General features: G+C 51.4%; 1 protein-coding gene across 4 annotated transcripts in view; it reads right to left on the bottom strand.

Annotated features, from left to right (window-relative positions):
- Positions 1–458: 458 nt before the first annotated feature.
- The window catches only part of NFIC (nuclear factor I C), a 92,591-nt gene continuing 70,742 nt past the window's right edge, over positions 459–22,307 (bottom strand). For 3 of the 4 annotated variants that reach the window (XM_077921998.1, XM_028713657.2, XM_077921997.1), the window contains exons 7-11: positions 19,259–19,381; positions 18,385–18,569; positions 12,457–12,616; positions 8,498–8,577; positions 459–4,518 (exon numbers count right to left, since the gene is read on the bottom strand). In XM_077921998.1, the coding sequence (XP_077778124.1) occupies positions 4,501–4,518; positions 8,498–8,577; positions 12,457–12,616; positions 18,385–18,569; positions 19,259–19,381 (566 nt within the window). In that variant the 3' untranslated portion in view covers positions 459–4,500. The remainder of the gene's footprint in view (positions 4,519–8,497; positions 8,578–12,456; positions 12,617–18,384; positions 18,570–19,258; positions 19,382–22,307) is intronic. The other variant, XM_077921999.1, reaches the window with a different exon arrangement.

The following is a 22,307-nucleotide window of genomic DNA, read 5'->3' as shown; positions in this document are numbered from 1 at the left end:
CAAGCCCATAGGGAAATTCATCTTGCGGAATGACTCAAAAAACGGAAAACCCTTTCGTCTAGCGAGTTTTTCGTCTTGCGAGGCATTCGTCTTGCGGGGCACCACTGTACAACGGCCCGTGCGCCTCGCGTGAGTTTGTGAACGGGAGAAGAGGCACCCGAACCTGTGCGCACGGAAACACGCCCCACCTCTTTGCACAAGCCCAGAACACCGAACCCCCTCAAATCCATCTTGGCCACCCAGCAGCCTCTTTCAGAAACTTCGGGATCAACGCAAAAAGGAAAGAATTAAAAAACAACAACCGAAAACCCTCGCTTCACTTCCTCCATTGCAATTTGCCCTCGCGCGACCCCGTCCGTAATGCTGATTTTATATTTTTTTAAAAGGCAATAATTCCCCCCAACCCACCCCGCATACCTCCCCCTATCCCATACACGCATTAAAAGCATGCAAACAGATCTGTGCATTAAATCTCATTAAAGTTAATACATTTTTCTTTTCTGTAGAAGGCAAGGCACATTATGTGGTATAAAACATCTTTCTCTTGTTTTTTTTTCATTTTTTCATTTTTTGTTTTCTCTCGTGCAAATTCGGGCGGGGAGGGGGGGCGAGGCGGGGTGGGAGCGGTGGATTTCTTCTCCCAACCCCCACCCCGTTTCGTTCCTCATCGGAGAGGCGGAGCCAAGTTTTTTTGGAGGGGGGAAGGCGAGAAGGGGGCGGGGCTTATGTATTCTTGCCATGCACACATTCTCAGCCAGCTGATTGGTTGAGCTAGGTCACATGAGTTCCTGTTCCGAAAGCACCATGCAGTCTATAGTGGCAAAGGGTTAAAAAAAATCTCTCTTGGTTCCTTCCGGAAACCTCTCCACCAATTGCAAATATACGCTTTATGATTTCCGTTTAAAAAAATAATAACGACCCCCATGGGAAGGTAACCAGCTTTGTGGTTTCATTTCAGCTTGGAGAAAACCCATGGTTTTTTGTTTGTTTTTTTCCGGGGGGGCGGGGCGGGGTTGTGGGGCGCTCCCAACCCACTACTGGCTAAACCTGGCGTCAACATTTCTCGTTATATAAAGGTGCAGAGATGTAAACAAGAGTCTCTGGGAACTGCCCTCCCTTTCCGCCAAACGCTGCCCATTGGAGGGGAGGGCCTTGGGGTTACCTAGCAAAGTGTCTCCCCCTCCCCCATGGCCTCGGAGGAGGAAGTGGAGGGGTCAGGAGGGGGCAGGTGGGTTTTTGCATATGCAAACGCAAGCCCCAGGTGGGTGGAGAAGCCACAGCCCCTGAGGATAAGTCGCGAGCGACGTCATTGTTGGAAGCATCATTCAGAGGGGCGACAGGCACTGCGGCCCCAATCTTTCAGGCCGCGAAGCTGGGCTGAAGACAGAAGACCCCCGGGAATGGGGGAAAGTCCTCCTGGGAATCGCACGAGACCAGGCCAAAGGTCCCCCAAAACCGCTGCTGTTTCGACTGAAGGAGCTGCGCCGGAGAAGTCAGTGCTTTTTCTCAAAAGCTCACAGCTCTTCTTCTTCTTTTCCTTTTTGTACATCTGAAGGCTCAGAGATTCCTGGGCGAAGGAGATTGGGTGCGCCACAAACCGGTTTGGGCTCAGCGGTTAAAAAACAACAACCCCAAACGTATAAAAACCAGAACCAACACCCCTCACATTTCAGCTAGGAGACAGGAACAGATTCGAGAATTCTGGGGCTTTAAAAGCCAGCCTGGCGTTTATGTTGGGGAGAAACTCACCCAAGGATGGATTTCATCTCTGGGGCTGGTGGCGGAAAGCTCCAAGATATTCTGGATCAAAATGTCATCTGGGTTCTTCCTGGCACATCTAGGGTGCAAAAACACCCACCTCTTTTGCACCAGTTGGACAACCGCCATGGCTTCTCCCCCAACGAACGCCGGAAACTATAGTTTGGAGAGCGCGGGCAGGGAGAATGCAGCCTTGCAGATGGTCCCAAACTCCCGGCGACTACGGACTGCGATTCGCGGCTTCCAAAACTTCCTTCTCCTTTCTCGGCGCGCCATGTGGTCATTCTAGCTGGTCTGCTTGGACGGGCCGCTGCTGGATACGGGCCGCAATGCCCTCTGCACCTCACACGTCCCTCCTTGCAGAATCGATCGCTTTTGAACACACAGAGGGAAACTCTCCGGGGATCGTTTCGAAGGATCTCCGCTTTTGCTGAAAAGGAGAAGGACCCATCTGAAGCGAAGGCGGCGCTCGCCAGACTTTGCAGAAAACTGTGGCATCGGCAGCGGCGCAAGGACTCTTGCACGAACCTCCGTCGCGGATGCTTCCGTTGCGATGTCTGCGTTGCAGCCGGTTGGACTCAGAGACCCTGGGAAAAGGGGGCGACCCCCTCCCAGCTCAGCAATTCTACGGTTCTGCGAACGACGGGAGGAGATCAGGTCCGTGGTGTTTTAAAGCTTTGGTGTTCGCTAGGAAAAGAGGGTGTTGGTTGGGGCGTGAGGCGTTATTGAAATGACGCTCTCTCGGAGCACTACAAGTTCAGCTCGGATCGGGGCCTGCGCCCGCGGTCGCCGCTTTCTCCGTAACCCGGCGAGGAGGACTGGCGCATTAAAATGTAGGCACTTGTACCAGTCGGAGATGGCTTTTGGGCTCCACGGTCTGGGGCTTGCGGGAGGGCAGGAATGGGGAGGGAAAGGATAAATTGAGTCCTAGAGGGAGGGGGCAACTGTGGGGTAAGGTAAGGCCTCCCCACACCTCTGCTGGATTTAGCTATTTTGTCCTGAAAGACTCACTCCAATAAGGCCCCGTTCTGTGCCTCCCTGGTGGTCGCCTCTTGACAGCACCCCCCCTCAAAGAATAACAAAAAAGCACTAGGGGGAGACGGCCTTCCTCACCTCGTTCCCCCCCCACGTAAACTCCCCCTCCCGCCCCGACCTTCCTTTCTCCTTTTCAAAGTGCATTTCCTACAACAATAATAATGTGCAATCCGTATTAGCAGTCCCGTCCCTGGCCTCGCCGCCATCCACGCCACCCCCCCCGACATAGCTGGTTTAACTATAACATGCATAGCTCTTTGTACACAAGGGCTGGGGGGGGGGGGTTGTTTGCAGGGCAAACGGGGAGGGGGGGTGCCACCAGCTCGCTCACATCCCTCCACCAGCCCCCTTCGCCCGCCGAGCCGGGGGCCCGGTCCTCAAATGTACGCAAACCCGCCGGCACGTTACCTTTCCCAAACCTCCCTCCTAAAGGGGTTTTGCCAGGCGGGTGGGCAAAGGTGGGGGCTTGAGGGGAGACGCGGAACCCCACTCCGGCCGCAAACCCGCTCCCCGTAAGAGAGCAGGATGGCAATTCTCCGCGTGGGCCGGGCAGGGAACCCGTTCTCTCGGCCTCCCGTCCAACTTTAAGGCAAGGGTTCGAGACAGACCTCTAGTACCATGCGGGAAATTGGGGTGGGGGGTGCTGTTTAAACACAGCGTACGGCCGTATCCAACCCCCTGCCTGGCACTGGAAGAAGTTGTGCCGCGCCAACCCTTCAAGTTTCCAAAGGGTTGTGGGGTTTTTTGCACGTGCGGCGTTTGGGCTCTGCCTGCGTGGACGCAGCTCGGGTCTACCCTCCAACCGACAGCCCCTTTTGACCAACCCTGTCTTCTGCGCCCCCCTCCCCGCCCATCCCACCCCCTTTCCCCAAGATGGCATCTTTCAAACGTGCTTTTACGCGCATCTGGGTGGGAAGAGCGCAGTTGCGGAAACGCGCTCCGTTCTTCCTCCGCCGTAGAAATCTCGCCAAACACCCTGTCATGCGGTGGGTGCCGCGGGCGGAACCCCCCCCCTACGGGGAAGCAAAGCGCAGGTTATTTTGTAGGGGGGGAGGGATTGGGGACCACAGACGCGGCATAAAAGGTGTCCAGCTTTTCTCCCTCGCGGGAGAGGGGGTTTGCTACCTCCGCCGTCTCGACGCGCCATGGAGATCCGCCGTGCGCGCCGTTCCATCGTCTTCTCCGGAGAAGGAAGGCGGTGTACAAAAGGGGAGCGGGGTGGGGGGGGTGGGAAGGTGCTGGAGGGGGCGGCAGCAGGCCAGGAATTACGCCCCCCCTCACTCTAGTCTCTCTCTTTTCCACCCCTTCACTCCCAAGGGGAGAAAAAAGATCAGGAACATTTTGCATATAACATCCCTTTTGAGAACGGAACCGGCGGGGTGGCCGCGAGGCGCGATACGTCCTCTATCCAAAGTAGTGTTCGTTTCTGGCCCCCCAAGACTTGTCAGACGGGGTTGTGGGCTGGGCAGGCGAGTCTTCTCTTCGTTCGTTTTTTAAAACATTTTGCAAAAGTTTGGACCTTCTTCCCGTGGCGCCAAGGACTCCCGAAGCCAAGTCCGCCTTCGCCCCTCTCTCCGCACCGCCATCAAGGTTTGAGCCGGGGGGGTCGGGAGTGGGTGTGAATCGTTCTCCTCGGAGGAAGCCCAAAGCCCAGGAGGGGGGGGGTGAGGGGGGTGAGGAAGATGAAGGTCCAAATGTAAGCTGCGGTTAACCTAAATACCAGGACTGGAGGACAAGAGGGGAGAGAAAGAGAAAGTGGAAACAAGAGAAAATTATTCCCCCCCAAAAAAATCACATATATATATATATTTATTTTCAACATTTATCACCTAACAAAAGTGCTAGCCAGATACTTTGGGGGTCGTCTGCAAATTAAGGTTTGCCTATTAAAGGTAAAGGGACCCCTGACCGTTAAGTCCAGTCGTGGCCGACTCTGGGGTTGCGGTGCTCATCTTGCTTTACTGGCCGAGGGAGCCGGCGTACAGCTTCCGGGTCATGTGGCCAGCATGACTAAGCCGCTTCTGGCGAACCAGAGCAGCGCACGGAAACACCATTGACCTTCCCGCCGGAGCGGTACCTATTTATCTACTTGCACTTTGACGTGCCTTCGAATTGCTAGGTGGGCAGGAGCTGGGACCGAGGAACGGGAGCTCACCCCGTCATTGCGGGGATTCGAACCGCCGACCTTCTGATCGGCAAGTCCTGGGCTCTGTGGTTTAACCCACAGCGCCACCCGTGTGTAGTTTTTGCAAATAGCCAGCAGGTGTCAGCACAGCCTTTTTGACTCTGTTTCTAGCTAGAGCTATTCCAGACATAGAATTATAGTTTTCAAAGAGATATTGGGGATCATTCTGGTTCAGCCCCCTGCAATGCAGGAATAAGCGGCTGGGACAAAAGACCCTGGAAGAGTCTTAGACCATCACTATTTCTGTTGGTGAATCCCCTCCAAAACCCTCCACAATTTCACTTCCCTGAAAAAACTCAGGAACCAGGCATGGAACAATCACTCTGCGTGTGTTTGCGATGGAAAAAAAGCAGGTGTAGAAATTTAGCGCTGAGCCCAGTGTCTGCTTCCCCCGGAAACTCAGCATTTTTAAAATTTTATTTTTTAAATCAAGTCGCTAGTCCTCAATATATTCCCCAGTGGTAGTGATGGGGGTTGCACCATCGCCAAATTACGTTTCTACAGGTTGCAGCATTCGTTTTCCTGAGAATTTCAGCTTAAATAACCCATTTCTTTTGGGATTATGGACAATTTTTTTCTGGAGGCCCCATTGGCGAAAGCGCGCCTTGGGTTACAACCTGTTTTGGTTTGCAAACGGACCTCCAGAATGGATTATGGTTGTAAACCAAGGTAAGGTAAAGTTAAAGGGACCCCTGACCATTAGGTCCAGTCGTGGCCGACTCTGGGGTTGCGGCGCTCATCTCGCTTTACTGGCCAAGGGAGCCGGTGTACAGCTTCCGGGTCATGTGGCCAACCGGACTAAGCCTCTTCTGGCGAACCAGAGCTGCGCACGGAAACGCCGTTTAACTTCCCGCTGGAGTGGTACCTATTTATCTACTTGCTCTTTGACGTGCTTTCGAACTGCTAGGTTGGCAGGAGCAGGGACTGAGCAACGGGAGCTCACTCCGTCATTGCGGGGATTCGAACCGCCGACCTTCTGATCGGCAAGCCCTAGGCTCCGTGGTTTAACCCACAGCGCCACCACTGTAAAATAAAAGCTGTGAACCAGTGCCAGATTTACGTATAAGCTAAACAAGCTACAGCTTAGGGTCCCACTCTCTAGGGGCCCCCAAAAAAGTTTAAAGGGGAAAAACTGGATGTACATTTCCAAAATATAAGATAAAAAAACAAATAGAATAAAACCTACATGCAGCAACAATGTTTTGTGTTGTGGAGGCTCCTATGGTGTAAGTCATGGGCCCCGCATGCTCCCTAAAATATCCCTGCTTTGCTCCTTTCTATATATAGGGTGCCTACATTCTGCATGTGCAAATGGCTTGACATACCTGTTAGGTCCATAATTTACCATATAGCATATATTCAACACAAAAAACAGCGGCCATTTGTTCTTGGCAAAGGACAGCTGGACATAGAAAGGGCCCCATTACTTTTCAGGAAATTAGGGCCTCATCCGGCACTGGCTTTAGCTGAGGTTCCTACATTGCAAGGGGTTGGAATGGATGACCCCTGGGGTTCCCTTATCGCTCTACGATTCCACGACCTGCAAGCCATCTTGGCTGGAGGTGTTTGTGCGTGGAGAGAGAGGCTGCGCCATAATTCCTACTGCGTCTAACAAGCTTTTTTCCCCTCCCCTCCTTTTTTTTTTGCAGATTCAGCAGATCTCGGCTGGCGAGAGCGATTTCCCCTACGCGCTCCTCCTCTCCTAGCCAGCCACCCGCACTCTCCGCACTGCCTCTCCTCTGCAGTCAATTCCCCCCCCCCCTGCAAGAAACCTCCCACCCCCACAAAACACACCCAGACCCATATATGCCCTCTGGGATATTCCAACTGCGGCACGGAGAATCGTGCGTGAAAAGAGAGATTTGCGGGCCGGCCGCGTGGATCTGACCCCCCGTCTCCCTGCCTGACGAAGGCAGAAGATTTTGCAGAGGGAGGAAAAGGTCACACGGATCGCTTCTTCGGACACCCGACCAAAGACGTGTCAAATCTTTTATTTCCCTTTTATGAAAATTTCCTGCTTTGAGACCCCACAGCTAATTCTCCCCTGGTCTCCTCGCTGGCCCAAGTAGGACCAATTCAGCCAGCTAGCCCTGGGGATCATCTAATGCTTATTAGATGGATTTCCCCTAAATTGATTCCTGAGCTTTGAATTTTATTGTTATTCACGTTTTCATGCTGCTTTTACAATTAAGTGTTTTAGATTTGTTGTGAGCCTGGTGTTTGAGCCGGGAAGGGCGGGGTATAAATAAAAATCTATTATTATTATTATTAATTGAGGGGAAAGCACGCACCCAAATTGTGTCTGTTTGCGAAACGAGTTTGCGAAAAGGCATTCATCTCGCCGTCTTTTCCTCCCTTTGGACGTCTCAGAATCGCAAGCTAGCTATCTGGCCTGAATCAAAGGACTGTAGAGTTGCAAAGGGACCCCCAGGGGTCATCCATCTCAACCCCGTATGCAATGCCGGAATTTCAGCTAAAGTATCCCTGACAGAGGGCCATTCGAACTCTGCTTAAAGACCTCTGAGGAAGACTTCCATCCCACAGCCGAACAGCTCTTACTGCCAGAAAGTTTCCCCTGATAATTTCGTTGGAATCTCCTTTGGTGGCAAAGGGGTAGAAGGAAAAAGAAGCCCCAAAAATAATAAACTACAAAAATTTCCTGAAATGGCGCGGTTGACAAATAGCTATATCAGACATAGGCAAACCCCAGCCCTCCAGATGTTTGGGACTACAACTCCCATCATCCCTAGCTAACAGGACCAGTGGTCAGGGATGATGGGAATTGTAGTCCCAAACATCTGGAGGGCCGGAGTTTGCCTATGCCTGAGCTATATAATTCCTGGTGTAGTAAGATAAGACCTTTGGAGCAGGCATTTAAAAAATAAAGTTTATTTTTAATGAATCGCTCTAAAGGTAAAGAGACCCCTGACTGTTAGGTCCAGTCGTGGCCGACTCTGGGGTTGTGGTGCTCATCTCGCTTTGCTGGCCAAGGGAGCCGGCGTGCAGCTTCCAGGTCACGTGGCCAGCAGGACTAAGCCGCTTCTGGCGAACCAGAGCAGCGCACGGAAACGCCGTTTACCTTCCCGCCGGAGCTGTACCTATTTATCTACTTGTGCTGGTGTGCTTTCGAACTGCTAGGTTGGCAGGAGCAGGGACCGAGCAACGGGAGCTCACCCCGTTGCGGGGATTCGAACTGCCGACCTTCTGATCGGCAAGCCCTAGGCTCTGTGGTTTAACCCACAGCGCCACCTGCGTCCCTATGAACCGCCCTAGTAGGGCAGTAATTGTTACTTGATAAATTGTCACCCCCCTCCATGGTGGCACCTGGGGCGGACCGTCCCCCCTTCCTACGCCCCTGCCCACAATCCTTGACCACTCACTGGTCAAGCTGGCTGCAGGAGGACGGAGAAAGCAAAGGGTCCGGTCACCTTCGGAGGTCCACAGGTCTCCCCCAACCCTGGTCCGAGAAGAGGAATTCCTCCATCGCCATGACCCCGAGGAAGAGTTAGGCGGACTCACCTGTGCCTGATAGATGCTGCCAGGATCCCGTCCTAGTCCCACGAAGCGGTTCGCAGGGGGTGTGCCTGGGGCGGAGTAGGCTGAGGAAGGGAAGGAGGGAGGGGGGGAGAGGAAGAAAGGAGGGGGGACACAGCACGGTTTAGAAAAGAAACGCAAAACAAACCCCCGACCACCAATTCCTACCCATTCGTGAGGAAACCACCCGGAATAATCTATCTTCCTTCCTTCCTTCCTTCCTTCCTTCCTTCCTTCCTTCCTTCCTTCCCTTCCTTCCTTCCTTCCTTCCTCTCCCTCTCTCCTTCCTTCCTTCCTTCCTTCCTTCCTTCCTTCCTTCCTTCCTTCCTTCCTTCCTCTCCCTCTCTCCTTCCTTCCTTCCTTCCTTCCTCTCCCTCTCTCCTTCCTTCCTTCCTTCCTTCCTTCCTTCCTTCCTTCCTTCCTTCCTTTCCTTCCTTCCTTCCTTCCTTCCTCTCCCTCTCTCCTTCCTTCCTTCCTTCCTTCCTTCCTTCCTTCCTTCCTTCCTCTCCCTCTCTCCTTCCTTCCTTCCTTCCTTCCTTCCTTCCTTCCTTCCTTCCTTCCTTCCTCTCCCCCTCTCCTTCCTTCCTTCCTTCCTTCCTTCCTTCCTTCCTTCCTTCCTTCCTTCCTTCCTTCCTTCCTCTCCCTCTCTCCTTCCTTCCTTCCTTCCTTCCTTCCTTCCTTCCTTCCTTCCTTCCTTCCTCTCCCTCTCTCCTTCCTTCCTTCCTTCCTTCCTTCCTTCCTTCCTTCCTTCCTTCCATTTATATGCCCCCCCCTTCATCACAAAATCTCAGAGCATCTCACAGGACAAAATACGAGCTAAAGACCACAAGCAAACAGTTAAAACGGCAAACAACCCATCTCCTTCCCACAAACACATTTAAGAGGCTGCAGAATGCCGAAAGGGACGGACTGTGCAGAAACGGCAAAGCCGGCGGCGAAATAAAAAAAGTGCGAAATGACAAACTTGTTATAGAAGAAGAGAAGCCTAATTATAATATATTTATATATATTAACAGTCAAAGTAAATTGTGGGCGGAAGTAGAGATAAAAGCAGCGGGAGGAAAACGACAAACTTTTCCACAAACTTTTCTTTCTTTCTTTCTTTCTTTCTTTCTTTCTTTCTTTCTTTCTTTCTTTCTTTCTTTCTTTCCTTCCTTCCTTCCTTCCTTCCTTCCTTCCTTCCTTGCTTGCTTGTCCTTGTGGTTACCCTGAGGACACAGCAGAAATATTTGCTGCTGCCCCCTCTCCCCCCGGGCTCTCAAGCGCACCAATCTACGATTTTATTTTATTTCCCCCCTTTTTATTGCATCTGTAGCCCCCCTATCTTTCAAAGAGCTCAAGGTGGTGTTTGCGCTCCTCATTACCATCCTACAATGACCCTGCAAGGCGGGAGAGGCTGAAAGATCGGAACTGGCCCCAGGCAGAGTTCGAAATTCGCCAGGCTCCTTTTGCAACCAAGTGAAGATTCCTGGGTGCCAGGATAAGATCCTTGGACCTTGCCTGATTTCCCACGCCAGCGACGCACCCTGCAGAATTCTACCCGCTGTTATTTCATCCGTAGAACCGGAATGAATTCCAGGAACCAAAAAGTCGTCTTGAAAACTACAAGCTTCTAACTGCCTGCCCCCCCCCCCCAAATGGCAACTTAGAATCCCCACAGTCCAAAGCGAACAGATCTACGTCAGTGTCTCAGCCTCAAAACACAACATTGCCTATATTGGCTCCCAGTACGTTTCTGAGCACAATTCAAAGTGTTGGCGCTGACCTTGAATGCCCTAAACGGCCCAGTATCCCCGAAAGAGCGTCTCCACCCCCATCATCCACCCCGGACACCTGGGTCCATCTCCCAAGGGCCTTCTGTCGGTTCCCTCCCTGCGAGAAGCGAGGTTACAGGGAACCAGGCAGAGGGCCTTCTCGGTGGTGGCGCCCGCCCTGTGGAACGCCCTCCCGTCAGATGTCAAGGAAATAAACAACTATATGACTTTTTTAAGACAGCCCTGTATGGGGAAGTTTCCAACACTTGAGTTTTATTCTGGTTTTATATGGGTCGGAAGCCGTCTGGCGTGGCTGCGGCGACCCGGTCAGTTGGACAGGGTTCAAATTATCATTCATATAATTATTATGTGGTTTCCCATCGGTTCCAGCTGTTTAAGGAAATGAAAAGGGACTTTATCTCAGTGCCTGGTTGTGTAAAAAGGTGTTGGGATTCCTAGCTCACGGCAGAGGAACTGAGTGAGTTTTGTTTTAGATTCCAGTGTGGGCTTTTGGGTTAAAGGACGCAAACCTGTGTTCTGTTTTTAAGCTATAAGGAACATTCATTAAACAGGGTCATTGTGCACCAATTCTCATCGGTTCCAGACAGCATAGGGACGGTATGGCAAGAGTCTGGCAATATCTGAAAGGTCACAGGTTCTCTGCCAGGTATTTAAGAAGAATTCCCAGTCGCAAAGATGCTATTAGCCCAGAGATGGAAATAAGCGATAACCCCGGCCAGATAAGAATGGCAAACCAAGTTGATGGACGATGCCAAAATGGCAAAATTCACTGGGAAGCTCAGGAATCAAGAAGACAAGGACTTTGAAAAAGAACGGGGAAAGTTTATCATTTATATGTGAGACCCTTGCGAGCAGGTCCAGCTCCGAGGGCCTTCCGGCGGTTCCCTCCCTGCAAGAAGCGCGGTTATAGGGAACCAGGCAGAGGGCCTTCTCGGTGGTGGCACCCTCCCATCAGATGTCAAGGAAATAAACAGCTTTCTGATTTTTAGAAGACACTTCAAAGCAGCCCTGTTTAGGGAAATTTTTAATGTTTGGTATTTTTAATATTAGGGGGACGCGGGTGGCGCTGTGGATAAAACCTCAGTGCCTAGGGCTTGCCGATCGCATGGTCGGCGGTTCGAATCCCCGCGGCGGGGTGAGCTCCCGTCTTTCGGTCCCAGCTCCTGCCCACCTAGCAGTTCGAAAGCACCCCTAAGTGCAAGTAGATAAATAGGTACCGCTTTATAGCGGGAAGGTAAATGACGTTTCCGTGTGCGGCTCTGGCTCGCCAGAGCAGCTTCGTCATGCTGGCCACGTGACCCGGAAGTGTCTCTGGACAGCGCTGGCCCCCGGCCTCTTAAGTGAGATGGGTGCACAACCCTAGAGTCGGACACGACTGGCCCGTACGGGCAGGGGTACCTTTACCTTTATTTTTAATATTCTGTTGGGAGCTGCCCAGTGTGGCTGGGGAAACCCAGCCAGATGGGTGGGGGATTATTATTATTATTAATCAATGGAAGTCCTTCATTACACAGATGCTCCTTTGGCTAGATCTGCGTCTGCAAGAGGCTATTTCGGATCGATGAGCCGCAAAGCTTCTATTTAGCCGCAAACTATTCAGTTGCAAGCCACCAGAAGGGACACTGTTTTGATTTCAACAGGTGCGTTTTAAGCTAAGGTTATAGTCAGTCAGTCAGTTTTATTGCACATAGCCAAAGGCTGCTGCTAAGGTTACAAGACGTCCCCGTTTCCCGGGGACAGTCCCCAGATTTACAAATCACACCCCCGGACGAAACCCTATCATTCCTGTTGAAGTTAAAATGTGTCCCCGGATTCGCTGAGAAAAAATCTGGTAACCTTATTTTAAACCGGGCCTTTGCCCAAGCCCTTCCCATTGTCAGGTCAGGGCTGCCGCTGTTTCGAACCCAGGTCTCCCCCGCTACTGCTGCCGCCGCCGCCCCTGAAAAAAAACAACCCCCTCCTATGAAAAACGCTGCCACGTTCCGAATCCCACCCCTCTCCGGAAAATGGAAACGCAAGACTGCGGTCTGTGAGCGTGTCTGGATTTGGGGGTTTGGGGTGGGTGGGCGGAATTGGGCATGGGTGGGCATGGCTGCTGGGCCATTTGGGAGGGGGTGGGCGGGCGGGATTCAGGATCGGGTTGGGGGGGCGTTTTTTAGGCTTGCTTACTGGGAGACGTCGGCGAAGTGGTCCCTCCCTCGGAAGTTGTCGCGATGGGTTTGGTGTCGGGTGAGATTGCCAGGCGGGGCAGACCCGGGGGGGGCGGCGGCGCCAACATCTGGGCGGGAAGGTAATGCCCGGGAACCTTCACTTGGCCACCTCCATTTAACTAGGGGGGGACACAAGATGGAAAACAAAAGAAGAGACACAAAGCTGGTTAACAGAGCCCTCAAAAGAGCCGCCCAGTGGAGAACCCCCCCACTTAGAAAAAACGGGGACGGCGGCCGGGCAAGATTGGGGAACACGGGAAACTCAGCCAGCTCAACTTGGCGTCCCCATTTGTGACCCCCCCCCCCCAGCAGCTGGTATTTCGAGGTAGACTACATCTCTTTCAAATCAGAACCAGTGAAGGCGGTGAAGGTCCTGTGTGAGGGTCTGGAGGCGGTTGGAGGATGGATGGCGGCTAACGGATTGAGGTTGAATCCTGACAAGACAGAAGGACTGTTTTGGGGGGACAGGAGGCGGGCAGGTGTGGGGGACTCCCTGGTCCTGAATGGGGTGACTGACCCCCGAAGGACCAGGTGCACAGCCTGGGAGTCATTTTGGACTCACAGCTGTCCATGGAGGCGCAGGTCAATTCTGTGTCCGGGGCAGCTCCATCTGGGACGCAGGATGAGACCCTACCTGCCCACAGACTGTCTGGCCAGAGTGGAGCATGCTCTGGTTATCTCCCGCTTGGACTACTGCCATGCGCTCTACGCGGGGCTGCCTTTGAAGGTGACCCGGAAACTACAACTAATCCAGAATGCGGCAGCCAGACTGGGGACTGGGAGCGGCTGCCAGGACCACATAACACCGGTTCTGAGAGATCTGCATTGGCTCCCATGACGTTTCCGAGCACAACTCAAAGTGTTGGTGCTGACCTTGAAAGCCCTAAACGGCACAGTATACCTGAAGGAGCGTCTCCACCCCCATCGTTCACCCCGGACACCGGGGTCCATTTCCCAAGGGCCTTATGGCGGTTCCCTCCCTGCGAGAAGCGAGGTTACAGGGAACCAGACAGAGGGCCTTCTCAGTGGTGGTGCCCTCCCTTCAGATGTCAAGGAAATAAACAACTATCTGACTTTCAGATGACAGCCTAGTTTAGGGAATTTTTTAATGTTTTCTCATGCTTTTATATTTTTGTTGGGAGCCACCCAGAGTGGCTGGGGAAGCCCAGCCAGATGGGCGAGGTATAAATAATAAAATTATTATTATTATTATTATTATTATTATTATTATTATTATTATTATTATTATGTGGTGGTGTAATTTAGGCATAGGACTATTGCTGGACTGTTGAGCTTTGCTTTGCGGCATTTGAAAACGCATTCCTTTATTTTATCATTTTATTTTATTTTATTTTAGGATCAGCAGGGTGCAGTTGCAAAAGCTGGAATAAAGATTGAGGGGGGAGCCATCCGTGGACCCCCCTATATTTATGAGAAGGGCAGGGGAAAACCACATGCTGCTAGTGGGCGGGGCCAGAGGCAAAATGGGCGGGGCGACAAATGCAAATTCTGCCTTTATGCAGTAGACTAGTTTCTTACATGGACTTTCTCACAAACACACATACAGATCCGTCCGGTCAACTGCCCCTAGAGTCGCAAGAGAGCGCCGGGACTAAAATAGTTTACCCAAAACTTCACTCCTGTGGTTTATCCCCACGACGGCTACTCACGCTGGGTTTTAGTAAAGCAAGCCATTTAATTAAACGATATTGAGCGACAGAACAACTCGGCCACAATAAGGAAATTCTGCCCACAGTAAGACTTACTCCCCACCTAGACGTTTTGACTCTTGGCCGCCCTGTTTGCATAACTTAATAATTCCAAAATATAGACGTGTTTTGACTGTCGCAAGACTGAATATACTGAATATACTCGAGGGACGATTCCAAAAAAAACCCAATGGGGAAAAAGCTAATGTCCCCGTCGAGATGGCAGTTGCGAATCGGCAGCTCATGTCCTTCCGGCCTGCAATCTTTAGAAAGATTTGGGGAGCAAAATTATCACCCCTCTTTTATTGTCCATTCCGGGTCGCCCAACCACTGTTACAGTCTCCATTCCCTCCGCAGATCAAGATGAACAGGCGATAGATAGCAAAATTTGCAAGGTTTTTAGCTGGAGCGATTAGAATAAGATGTAATTTTAAATGTAATTTAACTTTTTACATTTGTTCTCTGTATACAGCGGTACCTTGGTTCCCAAATGCCTTGGTTCTCAAACACCTTGGTTCCCAAACGCCGCAAACAAGGAAAAGTGTTCTGGTTCATGAACGTTTTCCGGAAGCCGGATGTCCGGCGCGGCTTCCGATTGTGCGCAGAAAGCTCCTGCGGCCAATCGGAAGCTGTGCCTCGGTCGCTGAACGTTTTCGGACTTCCGGAACGGATTCCGTTTGGCACGACTGTATTTTTTTGGGGGGGAGGAGACAAAAACATAGACTGGTTTCCCCCGGAGGTGCCGTATTCTGGATACGTCCAGGAAAACCCAGACGTACTTCAACCCTACGCAGGGAGACCACACCCAAGGAAATAAAACAGGAGCAAATATGGAAGTGAGAGCTGGACCATCAAGAAGGCTGATGGCCGAAGAGTTGATGCTTTTGAATTCTGGTGCTGGAGGAGACTCTTGAGAGTCCCATGGACTGCAAGAAGATCAAACCTCTCCATTCGGAAGGAAATCAGCCCTGAGTGCTCACTGGAAGGACAGATCCTGAAGCTGAGGCTCCAAGACTTTGGCCACCTCCTGAGAAGAGAAGACTCTGATGTTGGGAAAGATGGAGGGCGCAAGGAGAAGGGGACGACAGAGGACGAGATGGTGGGACAGTCTTCTCGAAGCTCCCAGCATGAGTTTGACCAAACTGTGGGAGGCAGTGGAAGACAGGAGGGCCTGACGTGCTCTGGTCCAGGGGGTCACGAAGAGGCGGACACGACTAAACGACTAAACAACAAAAGTTTTTTCACAGGTAACGTTGGCTCGTAAATGCAGTGTGTGTTTCTGGGAGGTGGGGGGGGGTCAGGCCTCCTCTATTCCCCCCCCCCCAGCTGCCCTGCAGGCAGCCTGAGCTGTAGGTAGGTACCTCTTTGATGGGACCACCTGCTGGTGATGGAGCTGGGAGCCCACCAGGGTGGAGAGCAAGTTGCACATCAAAGATGCCTTTATATGTTATGCTTATCGACGGCTGGACCCATCTGTGTGTGTGTGTGTGTGTGTGTGTGTGTGTGTGTGTGTGTGTGTGTGATGGTTGCAGAAGGCAGGGAGAGTTTGATTTAGAGACTGCTGGAGATTTCCAGCTTCAAAGCAGTCCGAAATCTCCCTCTGGCTTTCCCCCTCTCGTAACACGCCGTGCCGCTGCCCCGTCTCGCTGCGATCAAACCCAATATTTCTACTGCTCCTTTCGGCGATCCCTCATAGCCAGTTGTCTTCCATAAACACTGTCTTAACCGTAAGTCCGTAAGTGACTGTGGAGGCCAGTTCTGGATCCCCACGTCCTTCCACAGTGGGGACATAGGTTTCCGGGCGGGAGTTGATCCCGGTGAGGGTTTGCCAAGCACACCTTCCTCTTAGCACGTTTCTCCCTCGCGTCCTGAGTTCAAGTGTCTTCAAAGCCCACGACACCTTTGGTCAAGGCTGTTCTCCAACTGGAGCACTCGCAGGCCAGTGTTTCCCAGTTGTCAGTGTTTATACTACATTTTTTAAGATTTTGCCCTGAGACCTCTTTTGTTGGCCACCAACATTACGCTCTCCGTTTTTAAGTTCGGAACAGAGGAGTTGCTTTGGAAGACGGTAATTTCACTATGCAACGACTGCTGCACGGATGTTACTAGCCCAGAGACGGAAAGAAGATAAAGTCCCTACCAGAGAATAATGGCAAACTAAGCTGATGGACTGAAGGGACGCGGGTGGCGCTGTGGGTTAAACCACAGAGCCTAGGACTTGCCGATCAGAAGGTCGGCAGTTCGAATCCCCGTGACGACGGGGTGAGCTCCCATTGCTCGGTCCCTGCTCCTGCCAACCTAGCAGTTCGAAAGCACAAAGTGCAAGTAGATAAATAGGTACCGCTGCAGCGGGAAGGTAAACGGTGTTTCCATGCGCTGCTCTGGTTCGCCAGAAGCGGCTTAGTCCTGCTGGCCACATGACCTGGAAGCTGTACACCGGCTCCCTTGGCCAGTAAAGAGAGATGAGCGCCGCAACCCCAGAGTCGGCCACGACTGGACCTAATGGTCAGGGGTCCCTTTACCTTTAGCTTTAAGCTGATGGACTAAGCCTTGCCAACCCCTGATCTATCCCATCTTCTGTCTAAGCAATGCCCCCCTTTCTCAGACCTGCTGGTCCTTATAACAAACCGGTTCCCGAGCTTGACATTTCCTCTGCCCTCCTAGTTCCCCTTTCCTTTTGTGTTGTGCTTTGGCTGTTGCAGATTCTAAGCTCCCTTGACCCACAGCATTATTTCTGCGGCACCCCTGTGGGGCTCAGGAGCCCAGTTATGTCCCCCCCCCCTTGCCTGCAGAGCTGGCAGCCCCTCACCATTTTTTGAACACCCTTCCTTGTTGCCAGCGGCACCCCTGAACATCATTCAAGGCACCCCAGGGTGCCACGACACACTGAATCACTGCATTACACCCCGGAACAAGGTGTCATACGCCCCAAACGCAGCAAGTGTCCCGGGGCATTATGGGAAACTCCAAAGCTGCCCCCTGCAAGATGAAGGGAAGTCACGGGAGTGCTGCTGTCGCCCCCCATAAGATATCTGTGTGCCCCAACACAAGCAAGGGAGCCTCCTCTTTCGCCATCAACACTTCCTGTCCTGACGCACAGACAGCTCCCTTTTAATAATAAAAATAATAAATTTTATTTATACCCCGCCCTCCCCGGCCAGAGCTGGGCTCAGGGCGGCTAACACCAGTAAAATGACAGTAAAAACATAATAATAATTGCCGTATTTTTCGCTCTATAAGAGCCTACCTGTCGCAGCTCTGTCTGAGTCTTGGGCAAGCCTAACAAATAATTTTTAAAACTCCCAAGATCAATGATGAGGATGGTGATTTATTAAAATTGCATACCGCCCCAAACCTGCAGGTCTCAGTTCACCGAATAATATGACAATATAAAAATGGAAAATACCGTATTTTTTGCTCTGTAAGACACACTTTTTCCCTCCTAAAAAGTAAGGGGAAATGTGTGTGCGTCTTATGGAGCGAATGCAGGCTGCGCAGCTATCCCAGAAGCCAGAACAGCAAGAGGGATTGCTGCTTTCACTGCGCAGCGATCTCTCTTGCTGTTCTGGCTTCAGAATATTTTTTTTCTTGTTTTCCTCCTCCAAAAACTAGGTGTGTCTTGTGGTCTGGTGCGTCTTATAGAGCGAAAAATACGGTAAAAAAAAACCCAATTTAAAATACAGGTTAAAATGCAGCCTCATTTTAATAGTAGCCCATAGATCAAAACCATAAGGGGAGGGAAACAGAAGGGTCAGACTGAGTCCAAACCAAAGGCCAGGCGGAACAGCTCTGTCTTGCAGGCCCTGCGGAAAGATGTCAAGTCCCGCAGGGCCCTGGTCTCTTGCGACAGAGCGTTCCACTAAGTCGGGGCCAGTGCTGAAAAGGCCCTGCCCCTAGTTGAGACCAATCTAACCACCTTGCGACCTCCAAAAGGTTTGGGAAGTTTCAGCCTGGCGTAACGCGCATTTCTACACACGGCCGGTCAGAAACCGCCGCAGCCCGAACAATCCGCTAGTCCTCAAGAGGGTGAGGGGAAACCGCGCAGGGGAGAGGGGCAGCGGCGTGGTATCTACGGTGGCCTTGAGAAGAGTGAGTTGAGTGAGACTGCCAAGTTGGCAAGTCCCTGGACTTCCTCCGAACCCAAAAACCACATGGGGACGAGATCGGCGGTTCCTTACCGGTCCCGGCTGCTGATTGGACGGGTCGCAGGCCAGCGAGACGAGGTCTTTCAGAGGGTCCTGCGGGTTCAGGTGCGGTGGGTACCGTATGGCTGTGTGTTGAAAGTAAGTGGAGGCCGTCTGGGGCAGGATTGAGGTGGTGGGGAAATGTAGCGCGGAGGAAGGGTGAGGGCTTCGGGCGATACCTGCAGGGGACGACAGATAATAAATAATAATAATAATAATTTATTATTTATACCCTGCCCATCTGGCTGGGCTTCCCCAGCCACTCTGGGCGGCTTCCAAAAAAATATTAAAATACTGTAATACATCAAACATTAAAAGCTTCCCTAAACAGGGCTGCCTTCAGATGTCTTCTAAAAGTCTGGTAGTTGTTGTTCTCTTTGACATCTGGTGGGAGGGCGTTCCACAGGGCGGGCGCCACCACCGAGAAGGCCCTCTGCCTGGTTCCCTGTAACCTCGCTTCTCGCAGGGAGGGAACCGCCAGAAGGCCCTCGGCGCTGGACCTCAGTGTCCGGGCAGAACAATGGGGATGGAAACGTTCCTTCAGATATACTGGACCAAGGCCGTTTATGGCTGTAAAGGTCAGCATTAGTTGTAGTTTCCGGGTCACCTTCCAAGGTAGCCTCCAAAAACTCGGTGCGTCTTATGGTCTGGTGCGTCTTATAGAGCGAAAAATACAGTACATGTTGAGAGTCTCTGCAAGCAGAAAGCTAGCAGTGCAAGGACTCTGTTACTTTTCTACTTGCAAGGGGTTTCAAAATGAGACGGCTTGCCTGCAACACAGACACATGAACCCAAAGTGGCACGTTCCAGATTTAGGGAGAATTCTCCTGCCTTATTTTGCCCCCTTCCTTGGCGACACCCGACCTACCGCTGTGTACGGCGATGACGGGACGGTGGTGTTGTGTAAAACTGCTCAGCCGGGGCGAAGTATCTTGCGGAGACGGACTGTTGAAGGGAGACTTGTCCATGTCTGGCTTTTTCGGAGAAATCCCTGGGGAGGAATTTGAGGAAGAGTTAGAATCATAGAATCATAGAGTTGGAATAGAGCCAGTGTTTCCCAACCTTGTGCCTCCAGCTGTTTTTGAACTACAACTCCCATCATCCCTGACTAGCAAGACCAGTGGCAAGGGATGATGGGAATTGTAGTCCAAAAACAGCTGGAGGCACAAGGTTGGGAAACACTGGAATAGACCACAAAGGCCATCGAGTCCAACCCCCTGCCAAGCAGGAAACACCATCAGAGCACTCCTGACATATGTCAAGCCTCTGCTTAAAGACCTCCAAAGAAGGAGACTCCACCAATCTCCTTGGCAGCAAATTCCACTGTCAAACAGCTCTTACTGTCAGGAAGTTCTTCCTAATGTTTAGGTGGAATCTCCTTTCTTGTAGTTTGGATCCATTGCTCCGTGTCCGCTTCTCTGGAGCAGCAGAAAACAACCTTTCTCCCTCCTCTATGTGACATCCTTTTATATATTTGAACATGGCTATCATATCACCCCTTAACCTCCTCTTCTCCAGGCTAAACATGCCCAGCTCCCTTAGCCGTTCCTCATAAGGCATCGTTTCCAGGCCTTTGACCATTTGGGTTGCCCTCCTCTGGACACGTTCCAGTTTGTCAGTGTCCTTCTTGAACTGGGGTGCCCAGAACTGGACACAGTACTCCAGGTGAGGTCTGACCAGAGCAGAATACAGGGGCACTATTACTTCCCTTGATCTAGATGCTAGACTCCTCTTGATGCAGCCCAGAATTGCATTGGCTTTTTTAGCTGCCGCGTCACACTGTTGACGTGTTTATCTGCAGCAATAGGCCCCCTAAGTTCTGCACCTTGTGCCCTCTAAATGTGCTTTCCAAGGCACCTATTATTATTTTTATTATTATTATTTATACCAGGCCTAGGCAAACTCTGGCCTGTTTGGGACTACAATTCCCATCATCCCTAACAAACAGGACCAGTGGTCAGGGATGATGGGAATTGTAGTCCCAGACACCTGGAGGGCTGGCGTTTGCCTATGCCTGATTTATATTACATTTTTTTTTTGCATTTCAATGAATATAGCCATAACATTCACAACCATCAACTTCCCTTCCTCCCCTTCTACGGTTTCATTCATTTACCAACTGCATATTCTAATCACACCCCCTATGCTCACATTTCTCTCTTCTCCCCTATATCTTCAATACTTGTAAAAGCCATTTTCACGTTCAGAATGTAGGCACCCTATATATAGAAAGGAGCAAACCAGGGATATTTTAGGGAGCAGGCGGGGCCCATGACTTACATCCTAGGAGCCTACACAACACAAAACGCTGTATGTAGGTTTTATTTTATTGGTTTTTTATCTTGTATTTTGGAAATGTGCATCCAGTTTTTTTCCTTTAAATTTTTTTGGACGCCCCCAAGAAAGCGAGGCCCTAAGCTAGAGCTTGTTTAGCTTATATGTAAATCCGGCACTGAATATCAGGTGCGGCTCTGATTTAATTCATGAAACTCATCCGCCATTCGATGGCAGAAGAGAAATCGGCTTCTGTAATTCCGGGACTGTCCCTGGAAAAACAGGACACTCGGAGGAGATGGGAGAGAACTGTTAAGTTTGGAAGGAACCATTCAAGATAATCTGTTCTGCAACCCCTTGCAATGCAGGGATCGTTTGCTCAAACCCACGACCTTGAGAATTAAAGAGCCTACCTGTCGCAGCTCTGTCTGAGTCTTGGGCAAGCCTGACCAATAATTTTTAAAATGCCCAAGTTCAATGATGAGGATGAGGATTTATTAAAATTGTATACCGCCCTAAACCTGCAGGTCTCAGTTCACCGAATAATATGTCAATATAAAAATGGAAAATACCGTATTTTTTGCTCTATAAGACTCACTTTTTCCCCTCCTAAAAAGTAAGGGGAAATGTGTGTGCGTCTTATGGAGCGAATGCAGGCTGCGCAGCTATCCCAGAAGCCAGAACAGCAAGAGGGATTGCTGCTTTCGCTGCGCAGCGATCCCTCTTGCTGTTCTGGCTTCTGGGATTCAGAATATTTTTTTTCTTGTTTTCCTCCTCCAAAAGCTAGGTGCGTCTTGTGGTCTGGTGCGTCTTATAGAGCGAAAAATACGGCGCATAAGCGATGGCTCACACAGAAGACCATTAAAAAAATTAAACTTATGAATACGTGGAATAGCTTTGACATCACAGGCCGGGCTCCTAAATCACTCCCCCCCCCCCATACATAAATCTGACACTGTGTGTGACACCACGCAGAGGGGACCAACTGACCAGAGGGCTGGCACCCACGTGCCCCTGAGCTTAAGAAGGCTAGCATTCCTGCCATCTCCGACGTCCTTCTGGCAACGGGGTGGAAGACAGGGCAGAGAGAGGGTTAATCCCCTCTCGGCTTAGCCCCTGCCCTCCCGGCAGCGATTTATCTGGGGCAGTCGTTTTACGCGGTGCCACTAAAGGGTTTAGCTCTCTCCCAGACGTTCATTGAGAAGGATTTTACAACCAGAACATCCAGTCCGGGGATTGGAATAAAGCTCTTCTTGCAGAGGATCTGAACACGTCTCTCGTTGGAGGGGAAACGACGGCCGGCTGGGAGAGCATTGGTGGGGAAGCCTCGATGTTCCCCACCAGCCAAATGCAGAAACATACTTTAGGGGTGGGACGAGGGTGGCGCTGTGGGTTAAACCACAGAGCCTAGGGCTTGCCGATCAGAAGGTCGAATCCCCGCAATGACGGGGTGAGCTCCCGTTGCTCGGTCCCTGCTCCTGCCAACCTAGCAGTTTGAAAGCACACCAGTGCAAGTAGATAAATAGGTACCGCTCCGGTGGGAAGGTAAACAGCGTTTCCGTGCGCTGCTCTGGTTCGCCAGAAGCGGCTTAGTCCTGCTGGCCACATGACCCGGAAGCTGTACGCTGGCTCCCTCGGCCAAT

This window comes from Podarcis muralis, chromosome 18 (assembly GCF_964188315.1).
Source record: "Podarcis muralis chromosome 18, rPodMur119.hap1.1, whole genome shotgun sequence".
Classification (NCBI taxonomy): domain Eukaryota; kingdom Metazoa; phylum Chordata; class Lepidosauria; order Squamata; family Lacertidae; genus Podarcis; species Podarcis muralis.
The sequence above is the reverse complement of the archived record's forward strand: the minus strand, read 5'-3'. Positions and strand labels throughout refer to the sequence as shown.